Source organism: Ovis canadensis, chromosome X (genome assembly GCF_042477335.2).
Source record: "Ovis canadensis isolate MfBH-ARS-UI-01 breed Bighorn chromosome X, ARS-UI_OviCan_v2, whole genome shotgun sequence".
Classification (NCBI taxonomy): Eukaryota; Metazoa; Chordata; class Mammalia; order Artiodactyla; family Bovidae; genus Ovis; species Ovis canadensis.
The window spans coordinates 18,252,819-18,264,837 of NC_091727.1; the positions used below are offsets into that span (position 1 = coordinate 18,252,819).

Genomic DNA, 12,019 nt, shown 5'->3' on the forward strand with positions numbered 1-12,019 from the left:
AATTTTTACTTGCTTTAGAAAAGTTCTTACCATTTAGGCTTGTAGTTTCAACCTCTTTTATCCCAAAGAAAAAAGACAAGAAAAAGGTATAATTAAATCAAAACTTAACAAGTTGGGGTAAATCTAGGTTAAATTTTTTCAAAATCTTGCCTGGAGTACCATTGGAGTAGGAGACAACATCAACAAGCGATGATTCAACTGCAGGAGAAAAAAATTCCAATAAATACACTGAAACAAATTTATTTACTGAATTTTAAGGAGTTAGAACTTTTGAGATATAATCATGAAAAGCAGACAACATGCTATCAGACCAATATCTAGTTAAATCTGTAAGTCCCATAATCACTCAGTGAGTATACATTTTATCAGAAAATCACAAAGAAAGGACCTAGGAGATGAAATAAAGATAACTGTTTCATTTCACAGCCAACATGAGACTCATGACTGCAAAGCCTGCTGTGACCTATAGAATATTATGGAAATAAGTTTAGGGACCACAACAAAGTATTTTCAAATTTTTTCAGTCAGACGGTTCTAGACATGCTATAGTTTAATAATTTGACACATAGGTTCTACTCTGTTTATAATCACACCTGGTAACTCTACTCACAGTGAATTTAGGATTTTAAAAAACAACACTGCTATCACTCAATACTGTACTACCTAACACAATTTCCTGGTAAGTTATTTTAAAATACGGCTGCTATTAAGGCAATCAATCAGGTTGTAAATTTCCTGTGGAATAACTCCACTTACACTAAGAGGTCAGTCTATTGCACACGCTTTGCATGTTTAAATATTAAAAAGATCCAATAGTTTGACCTCTCCATATACACAGGACAAATAAACAGTTTACAACTAAAACAAGCTTTGCAGTAGGGAGCCTGATATTCAGCTGGTAAGGACAACATCTGGGTGTGTCGAGGCACTTGGCTGGCCTGTCTGTTTTAGACCATTCATGCGTTGGCTGAAACACACACACCCTGTCTGTCCTACATTACTGCTTCCAAATTTTGTCATTTACTACATTTTTTAAAGTTCTTTCATTTATTTATTTAACTACATTTTTAAAACTTACCTAGTATATTTCTTGAGAAGCAAGGTAGTTCTTGAGCAATAACATTCAAAGTGTGAATAGAGAATCCTTTATTTTGGGGGCAGAACAATATAATTTGGCCAAAGCTGGTTTTTAACGAATGACTATTCATTTTTCTGAATGGTGACACCACCCAAAGAGGCCTGCAGGCACAGCTGCAGAGGCCTGGATGTGTGCTGGCTCTCCCCCTTGGGCCCCAAGATTGTGCCTAGCATCTATGTTTCCAAACTCCGACCTCATTCCATGCAAACAGGGCTTTGCAAAGATATCATTATGATTAAGTCTAAGAAGACTAATACAGCACAAGAAAAATACAGTGGTTCATTTTATCCTAGAAGTGTAACAACGAAGGAGCAAACTAGCTTAGTAAAATGGGCTTGGGCTTTGGAGATTTGCCATCCTGGGTCTGAATCTTTGCCTGATGACTTAATAACTTAATAATAACAATCATTATTACTTGCTGAGGGTTTACTCTGTGCTGGGCACATGTGTTATTTCATTTCATTTCCACAACTTCCCTATGAAGTAAGTACTGTTATTCTCCCCAATTTATAGATGAAGAAACTGAGGCACAGTAAGGTGAAGGAACTTGTCCAAAGTCACACAGCTAGCAATGGAGATGGGAGGGTAGTGGCCAAATTCAAACCCAAGTAGTGTGGCTCCAGAGAATGAGCAAGTTTCATCCTGTCTGACCATCAGTCTCCTCATCTAGAACATGAATATAATCCCTATACTGTAAGACTGGAAGCAGAATGAGACGTTGGAAGACTCCTAGGCATGTAGTATGTGCATGAGCAGTAACAGTAATTACTAATTTTACTTAAGTGAATGAATTAATAACAGTAGAAACTCATTTTCATGCACTTTGGCCACCTCACGTGAAGAGTTGACTCATTGGAAAAGACTCTGATGCTGGGAGGGATTGGGGGCAGGAGGAGAAGGGGACAACAGAGGATGAGATGGCTGGATGGCATCACTGACTCGATGGACGTGAGTCTGAGTGAACTCCAGGAGTTGGTGATGGACAGGGAGGCCTGGGGTGCTGCGATTCAGGGGGTCGCAAAGAGTCGGACACGACTACTGAACTGAACTGAACTGAATTGAACTGAAGGACAGAACATGAGTTGACTCACTCCTTAAACAAACAAACAAAAAAAGATTGTTTTGTAACAAAAGATTGTTACATATACATTACAGAAAGAGAGAAATACAGGAGGAGTCAGAGAAGCTACCTGCTGCCTCTTGAGGCAAAAGGCTGTGTGAAATTAAATAAGTTACTCAACTGTTACAGGCATCACTGTGTCATTAACTAGGGGATGGTGGGACCACATTATCCCTGAGGTCCCATTACAGCCAGCAGTCTCAAATGTGGGTTCTGTTCCTGGTTCCTGCCAAGATGGGTCCCAGTTATAAATTTTTTAAACTCATTTGCCTTCCCATTCTCATGAGTCCTAAGCCTTTTGAAAGATATTCATTTAGTGTGGTGCTAACGAAGTATATTTAAGAGAACATTTCAACACTTTATAGGAACATTCAGCATGTTTATGTTCTTGATACTCTTCAGGACACTTATGAACTAGAATACTAAAAAGAACACTGAAGAACATTAGTAGCTACTGTGATGAAAATCTACAATTTAGTCTCCAGCTGTTTAACAATGTGGGGGGGATAGGTATGCCTATCGTCTTTTGCTATTGATTTATCAGGTGTAGGTTTAATGACAGAATTCAATTATGCTTCATGCAAGAAAACAATTTTGCTGGATCTGACACTGCATGGAGAACTTTATTCCTGAAATGCCACCAAAGTCATAAAATAACAATCTTACCAGATGGTGACAGCAAACTGGAATTGTAAGCATGTTCTGTTGAGGAAAAAGGTGATTTAAAGTTAGTTTAGTTTGTAGATAAACAACAAGGACCTACTGTATAACACAGGGAACAATATTCAATATAATAACCTATTAAGAATTTGAAAAAGTATATAGCTGAATCACTTTGCTGTATACCTGAAACACAACATTGACTGTAAGTCAACTATACCTCAATGAAAAAAATTTTAAATCAACAAAATTGGTTTAGTTAGTGCGTGAATTTGTACATTAACATCTTTAATGGGAGTGAATGTAAAATGAATTACAAATAGCTACCAAAAGAGGGCAGTATGATAATTTACTAATATCTTCAACAGTCTAATCAGTTCTATCAATTCTCCACAAAGACTTATCTCTGGTGAAGCAATTCTCCCAACTATTGACAGTGCTCTATATATTTGTCATATAATGGTCTACTGCCGCTGCTGCTAAGTCACTTCAATCGTGCCTGACTCTGTGCGACCCCATAGACAGCAGCCCACCAGGCTCTCCCATCCCTGGGATTCTCCAGGCAAGAACACTGGAGTGGGTTGCCCTTTCCTTCTCCAATGCATGAAAAGTGAAAAGTGAAAGTGTGATCTAGTACATTTTAAACTAAAAATGATGATTAAGAACTTTGGTTGTTGGCTAATGTTCACTAGGATGTGTAAATGTGTATACCTGCATAAATTAAACTTCCCTTAACTGTATTTCTTTTTATACCTATTAGCACAGACTTTATACCTCTAATTAAACCATTTATTTATTCTGAGTTAACCTAGAACAGACACCTCTGGGTATAAAAACTACAAGAACTGCTGTGTTATTTATTTTGGGAGGATACTCAGATTCCTTAAAAGAAAAGTAATTCTATTCTTTCTCAATGAAAATGAATACACTTACTGGAGAAACTTCAGAAAACAGATAAACAAAAAGAAGAAAATTAAAATGACCTATAATTTCACCATCCAGAGATAATACATATAAATCTGTGGTGCTGGAGAAGACTCTTGCAAGTCCCTTGGACTGCAAGGAGATCAAACCAGTCAATCCTAACAGAAATCAACCCTGAATATTCACTGGAAGGACCGACGCTAAGCCGAAGCTCTAATACTTTGGCCACCTGATGCAAAGAGCTGACTCACAGGAAACGACCCCAATGCTGGGAAAGATTGAGGGCAGGAGGAGAAGGCAGCGACAGAGGATGAGATGGTTGGACGGTATCACTGACTCAGTGCACGTGAGTTTGAGCAAACTCTGGGAGATAGTGAAGGACAGGGAAGCCTGGTGTGCTACAGTTCATGAAAATGTACAATAAGATCATGTCACAAATTTGTAACATGATTTTTCTCATAACACTACATCCTAAACATTGTGTTGTATCATTAAACAATTATCCCCAATATAATTTTGTGATGACTGCATTGCATTTCATTGATTGGATGTGCCACTAATCCTTTAATGGACATTTTAGTGTGTACAATTTGTCATGATTACAAAAATGCTGCAAGAAAGCCTCTTGGTAAATTTTTGCATACACACAGATATTTCCTTCAGAAATTCCATGAATTTTGATTGCCAAGATGACCTACAGAAAACAAACCAATTTATACCGCCCTTTGCAGTACACAACTATTACTTTCCCAAACTCTAACCCACATAGGGGTTATAAAATTTTAAACTGCTTTTAGTTACAAAGGAATGGTTATTTCCATAGTAGTATCTGATACACAATTAAAAAGAAAGAATAAGTACACTAAAAAATAAAATTGCACAGTGAAACATACCTGGTAACTTGCGGGAACCTATTTTCCGTAAATCGGAACACCATTTTCCATAAATGGTGGTAGGGTACTGATTATTTTCTGGTATAAATAAAACCCAGTTCTGCTTGAAAACACACTGAATGGAAGTGGATAGTGCAGAGTAGTTAGTTCCTTGATTCTCTAACTGGCACTGCCTCTTCTCAATCTGTCCAATATATCCCTCATGCTACCTTAATATTCCACCAATCAAATGAGTCTGTCGCGTTAACAGGATTTTAATTTTGAGAATGCTCCTGGGAGCACTAAGGGAAAGTCAGTCATTCACAGCTTAGAATGAATTGATTCCAACTGGCTGAAGTCTTATTATGTAGCAAAGATCTACCATCCTGAGCCATGTTGAAAATTTCTGGGAAGAATCAACATTCAGTATGGGCTACCTGAAAATGACACATTGGTTTAGGCAGGTGAGGTAGAGAGGGGGTGGGAACATGGCACAGACAGGGAACAGCACTGAGGAAACGCTGAGATCAGGAAAAAGGGATGGAGAGTGATGCTGAAGGACAACACAGGATAATATTGCTTCCTTTTTAATTTTTTCCAGTGGCTGACCTGAGTCACCAATGGTTTCTACCTTCTCCATTGCAAAAATCCTTTGATGAGAACTATGTACCCGATGGCACCCCACTCCAGTACTCTTGCCTGGAAAATCCCATGGATGGAGGAGCCTGGTAGGCTGCAGTCCATGGGGTCGTGAAGAGTCGGACATGACTGAGCGACTTCACCTTCCCTTTTCACTTTCATGCATTGGAGAAGGAAACAGCAACCCACTCCAGTGTTCTTGCCTGGAGAATCCCAGGGACGGGGGAGCCTGGTGGGCTGCCGTCTATGGGGTGGCACAGAGTCGGACACGACTGAAGTGACTTAGCAGCAGCAGCAGCATGTACCCACAGGGAAAGGGGCTGATTTGCATTTTACCTCTTTCTTAGATGCTAGAGGAAATGGACAACTCAGGGGTAACAGGAGAGCCAGAGTAGAGAAGGGAACTTTACTGGGCCATCTCTGGGTAGACGGGTTTGGCAGGCATGGACTCACAATCAAGAAAAACCTAATCAAAACATAGATCAAAGGCTAGATCAGCCCAGCCTTCAGGGCTCCCAGCAGAGACCTACATCGATGAAGGGAGAGAATCCAGTAAATAAAGTTAGAGATTTTTAAATTGTTATTGTCCACATTTTTCCTTTGGCTTCCCCCCCCCCCCCCTTCTAATGGCCCAATTATCAATGACTAACATTTTATTCACTTTTTCTGTCTCTCATTATAATGCTCCACATCACTCCTCCTGGTTCAACATAGAGATGTCCCCATAGGCCTTCCACTTTCCTGAGTATCAGCGTCTGTTTCTCTTGGGCTCTCTCCTCACTTCCAATTTGTTACTAGCAAAGAGGTGGTCGGCATTTCCAGTGAGTCATATATTTGAGTTCCATGCCACTCTTAGGAGACAAAACATTTCCATTGTTAAAAAGATTCACAAGCAAGGAAAGGAAAAACACTTAAATTTTTCAGACTTTCCTTTGGAAACTTACAAAAAGCAAATTTCAAAGCATTATTCATTTATTGAAGTGTTGATTTAAGTCCATAAATAAAATTATTGTGATGTCTATAAAATTTACTCAATATGACTCCCTAGTGATTTTTTAAAAACAAAGTCCAGATATTCCAATTATGATGAACAGGAGTTTGGCATGGCTAAGGTTTCAATGGAAGTCAAATGGAGGAACTGGCAACTCAAGAAACTGGCCCCCTCCTCTCCTCCATGGAGTCTCTTTCCCTACATCACCTCTCTGGCACATTCTTCGAGAGTTATTGCCACCACTTCCTCAAATCCAATCCCACATGGCCAAGCGTAGTCTGACCACTGCCATGTGAACACCTTACTCTCACTGCCTCTCTAACCCTACATATCTAATAATTAGTCCCTCATTACCCCACAGCATTTCCATACCTAATCATTCTTGAATTTGATAGACTGCTGGAAATGTAACAGGGAATGGACAGTTTTGACTCCATGTTGGATCTCTTTGACTGTAACCTTTGCTTTTCATTTCTTTTAATATAATCATACATAATGGCCTGCCTCAGGGAACCCTCCTCTTCCTCACTGTTAAAGTTCCTTTGTTCAGCTATCAGGGAGACAATCTGACCCTGCCCACCTGGGAATGGCTGCAGAAAAGAAATTAATATATCCCCTATTTTTCAAGATAAATGACTTTTCTTACTTCACCTCCCCCAACTCTGTTCTATAAAAGAACCTGGCATCCAGACCCCATAAAATGGTTAATTTGAGACATTAGTCTGCCATCTTCTCAGTCTGCTGTCTTGCCAAATAGTTGTTATTCCTTGCCTCAACACATCTGTAGACTCTGGCCTGTTGTGCAGCTAGCGGAGTGAGCTTGACTTAGTGACACCAGCTGAACAATTTAAGTACGTTAGTTTCCTGCTGCTGCTGTAACAAATTACCATGAATTTAGCAGTTTAAGACAATGCAAATTCATTATGTTAGAGTTCTGCAGGTCCAAAGTCCACCTGGTCTGGTCAGTCTTGCCAGACTCAAGTCAGGGTGTCAACAGCCTGCATTCCTTTCTAGAGACTGAGGGAAAATGTGTGGCCTCATTTGGATAAATGGCAGTTCCTTGCAGTTGGAGCATCCAGGTCCTCATTTTCTTGCTGGCTGTAAGAAAGTTCAATTCTAAAAGCCACCCACATTTCTTGGTTCATGCTCCATTCCCGAATCTTCAAAGCTAGCTACAGTGGATGGGGTGGGGAAGTCCTTCTCATGTAGCATCCCTCTGAATCACTCTTCTGCCTCTTCCAGTTTTAAGAAAGCAAGTGACTAGATTGGGCCCACCCAGGCTATCCAGGATCATCTCTCCATCCTATAGTCCTGATCTTTAGTCATGTCCGCAAAATCCCTTTAAGGCTACATATTTAAGGTTCCAGGTATTAGGAGCGGACATCTTTGGGGAGTCATTATTTTTCCTTTTGACTCAAAAATTCAATTTTTTAAACTTATAGAGAATATGAGTTGCAAGGAACCACACTGTGAAGAAAAAATCCCACAGGGGTAAAGTGAAGGGCCCAGAACCCTCGAGTTAGTTTCAGCAATATAGCTGAGTTTACGAACCAAAGTCTCACTCCTGACTCCTCCCATTCTCCACCTCCCACCCCCAGATCCAGTCATCCATCCCGTGCATTCTTCTCACCATAGCAGCGAGCTTTTGCACGGATTAAAGAGAAATGATGTGTGTGATGGTAGTAATAGTGAACACTGATTGATGCTTCCTGTGAGCCAGGCTTGACACATGAAGGGCTTCATACATATTTCATTATTTAATCAGCCAACAACTGTATGAAATATGTGGATTCCTTAGAATCAGTCCATTTTAGTGTTTGAGAAACTAAGGCTGGGCAAGGTTCTGTGAATTGTTCCATGCCTCCCTCAGAATTCTCTGTAGAGCTGGGGTTTGAACCCCGGCAGTCTGATTTCAGAGGCTACCCTCTGGGCCTCTATTCTGCTTCCCATGATAGACTCTGCAGACCATAAATTAGTATATAAATGTGGAGTGTTATTACTAATATTCCCTAATTTCTCTCTCATCTTTTTCTTCCCATGCACACTGCCCACTTCTAAAGCCAGATCTTGATCGCCTCACACTTAAGTGAAATATTAGGAACCAGAATCTTCTCAACTGGAAAGGATCCTAACGTTCTTCACATTTGACTTCTCCCCCAGTTCAGTGAGCCAGCCACCAAATGCATACCACTGGCCACATCCAACTGACCTCCGTTGTTCTACCTAGCCCAAATAATGGGACTCACACTGAAGTTTTTGAAAGTTTGAATTACTTACCAACATTTAAAAATCAGATTTCAAATAAAATTCCAAAATTTTACCCTTCCAAAATTGGAAGTTTCAGATGACCTCTGTCAGCTCTCTAGCCCTTGAAAGCATGCTCTGGCAGGAAGCTGATGGATACGGCTGTCTCCTCTTTCTTAAAAGTGTATTCACTGATTCCACCATTTACTTAGCACTTGGGTGTATACCACTGGGCACTGTTATTAATACTTAACTTTTTCCCTGTATGTCTTGTTTTCCCAACTAAACGCTAAACTGCTTGATGCTTTATTATCTTCAGTTATCCAGTGCAGGGCTTTGTATGTGATAGATGTTCAAAATATGTTTGGACTGCCTGACAACATCATTATGGAGTCTCTATCAGAAACACATCACAGGTAGTTCAAGAGCAGGAATTTAATGCAAATACTGCAAGGGGTCAGGTCCCTGTGATACAAACCACAGCAGGGGAAAGATGGGCAGATCTGAGAGCAGTGAGGCCGAGTCCATTAAGGAATGACTTAATACTTCTTAGATGGTTATTGCTCAGAATTGCTCTCTGGAGTAGTAACCACAACTATCACTCCATCTTGCCTAACATATCTTCCAAAGGAATACAAAAATGGCTATTCAAACAAACAAGCATCTCCTGCAGCAACAATCTCAACACTATACCTTTATTGACCTTTCCTCTGTTCCTAACGCTCTCTTCCTGCTCCCTCACTCCTGATTCCTGGGATCAACTCAAAAACCACCTGCACCCAAGTCATACAAGGTAATGTGTGAGGTTTCTGAGGTTTTTCTTTTTCTTCTGCTATTTGATATGTGGGAAATATAAGACTTCAAATGGGAGACAGTCGGTTGTCTTTAAACCCGAGACTGTTGTAATAACTCTTTACTCCCAGCGCATCCCCCCATCCCAAGTTGGATGGGAAAGATAAAGGCTTAATCTTTTAGGAGTGGATCTAAGAAGAATGAGTAGACCTGTTAGCATGAATATTTTAGACCCAACTAAAATTTGTAATCCAGTGACAGTCCTTCTCTGGATTGAATTACTGTTTCAATGAGAGATGATTCAAAACAAGGCACCACGCCTTAGGCACTCTTATATGGGAACCCCAAACAAAACAATATTTTTTATGATACTAGCTCTCAAGGACTCTCCCAAGAAGCATATTTTTCAGACTTTACTACATAACAGACAAAATGAATGAAAACATTTCTTCAGTGACACAACCGAAATGTGTTTACTTAAGCTGTGACCATCTCACGTCACAGTGCTCAATAAATACTGACATAACGTTTTTATTAAACAATTAATAATGACATCACTAAAGAAAACTTCAGCTCCTAGCTGATGGAATTTCCCCAAGTGCAAACAACTGGCAATTGTAGGTGGGCCTTGGCCAAAATGGGAAGAGTGAAATGTGTTCTTGATCCCCCAGCCTCTGGGTCTTGCTCCTCTCCCAGGTGAGGATAGGAGAACCACTCCAGAGCTGATCTGGCCTCTCTCAGGGGTTAATAGATCTAGCAGACAATCTAGGAGATGCATTTTGTGTGTATTTACATGCATTTTTTTCCGGGAAGAATAGAGTCCCAAAAGAAAGTCCATTTAAGTTAACAAGCATGTATACAGCATTACTATGATCCAGCACTTCATAAATATTATCTCCTAGTCCTCATGACAATATTACATGGAAAGTAATCCCCATTTTACAAATGGGGAAACTGAGGCACAGGAGGTCAAATAACATGGAAAGGGATAGAGCTACGGTCTGAGCCTAGCCTTTCCAGCCCTCCTACATTGGGCTGCTTCTCACCTTGGGCTGTGACCTAAAACAACGATGGGCCACTGACCTGCTGGCCATCCACCCTGCTCTATCAGGAAGGACGTGCACTTTAGGAAGGAGGAGAGCCTTGAAGTAAACTATTTCTGACAGGTGAGGGATATGAGAGCATCATCCCCCACTTTCCAGTGTCTGTGCAGTTAGACATATAGACAGTAATCTAGGCTTCTGGTCAAGGCCAGTGCAGATAAAGGAGTACTTGGGTTATGCTTTCCATTGTAAAATGCTAGCCACAACTTGGGTTCACTCTACTTCTAAAGACTCGTAGCTTCTGGAGCTTTTTAGTCTGATATGTAAATACTTAAGTGCTTCAAGAGGCAGCGAGGGAGTGTGCCTCTATTGAATGCTGGCATTAAGTCCAGGCATCTTCATGGACTCTACCTCCATGCCCATGAAACATGGCCCTCCATCCAGACCTCAGCTCCCTGGCCCTCCCCTCTGGCATCCCAGCTGTCTCTTCAACACACCAGGCACAGCCTTACCTCAGGGCCTTTGCACTTGCTGTTCCCTCTGCCTGAAATACTCTTCCCATAGAGAACCTCTTGGTTTGCCCTGGTGTCTCTTTCAAATGTTGCTCAAATATCATCTTCCCTGAGAGACTGATTCAGACCACTCTATTTCCAAAGGATGAATGAGCATGCCTCCTTAAATAACTTTAAATGTGAATAAGAGACTAGGCTCTTAAGGGAGAGGTTCAAATGCTGGCTCTGCCATGAAAAAATTTCTGGCATTTCTCTGCTTGTATTTATTCATCTGTAAAATGGGGGCAACTATTTTAAATGAAATTATATTACATTTACAAAGTATTTTTATCACAGTTTCCACAGTAAGTTGTAATGTTAATTCAGGCTATATGACTTTGTGTCCTTGGATAAAGTTTACCTTTATATAATAAACTGTTTTTCTTAATGCAAACAATGTGATATAAATAATTTGCAGAGGAGCATTTTTAAAAAAATCATGTAGTTTCTCTCTAAGACTTGTATGATGTCATTTGCATTCTAATTCTAAAACATTCCTATCTATTCACTAATGCTTGAATAGTCAAGAGTATCTACTATAACACTGTGTTTGTCTAATGCAAGTTTCCTTAGCTTAGCAACATTTCCTAGAAAGACCATAGGTTCCATCATTTTGTATTACACATCAGGAAATGGAAGTTCACAGAAACCATTTCAGAGGTGAAGGAGACTTGAGATGACCTAGTAGAATATTGTAAATCCAGAAAAGCGGCAAAGGTAGTCACTTACACTGTATTTCTTTACTTCAAAAATCATTTATTTACGCACCATAGGTGGCATAAGGAAAGAGTGTGTGATCTTTATTTGAAATTAGCTTTCTCCTGGTTTTCTACTGCTGATCACAAACACTGGATACAGTTATCTCTGTGGTCTTTGCTCGACACAAAAAAGGGAGGAAATTTTTACTTAAATCATTTGAAAGACAACTTTTAGGACTTGGAGTTCACTGGAAGTAAAGTATTATAACATAAGCCATAGGTCTGGAAAAGACTAGATATCAAATCAGTCCAAGCCCCTCAGTCTACAAGGGAGGGAAGAAGCTCAG

At 40.1% G+C, this 12,019-nt stretch overlaps 1 protein-coding gene across 8 annotated transcripts in view; it reads right to left on the minus strand.

Moving 5' to 3' along the window:
• Positions 1-12,019, minus strand: part of ADGRG2 (adhesion G protein-coupled receptor G2) — a 134,721-nt gene that overhangs the window by 46,656 nt on the left and 76,046 nt on the right. For 5 of the 8 annotated variants that reach the window (XM_070289856.1, XM_070289851.1, XM_070289850.1 and 2 more), the window contains 3 exons: positions 2,925-2,960; positions 151-198; positions 31-54 (listed from right to left, as the gene is read on the minus strand). In XM_070289856.1, the coding sequence (XP_070145957.1) occupies positions 31-54; positions 151-198; positions 2,925-2,960 (108 nt within the window). The remainder of the gene's footprint in view (positions 1-30; positions 55-150; positions 199-2,924; positions 2,961-12,019) is intronic. The other 3 variants (XM_070289852.1, XM_070289853.1, XM_070289854.1) reach the window with 2 other exon arrangements.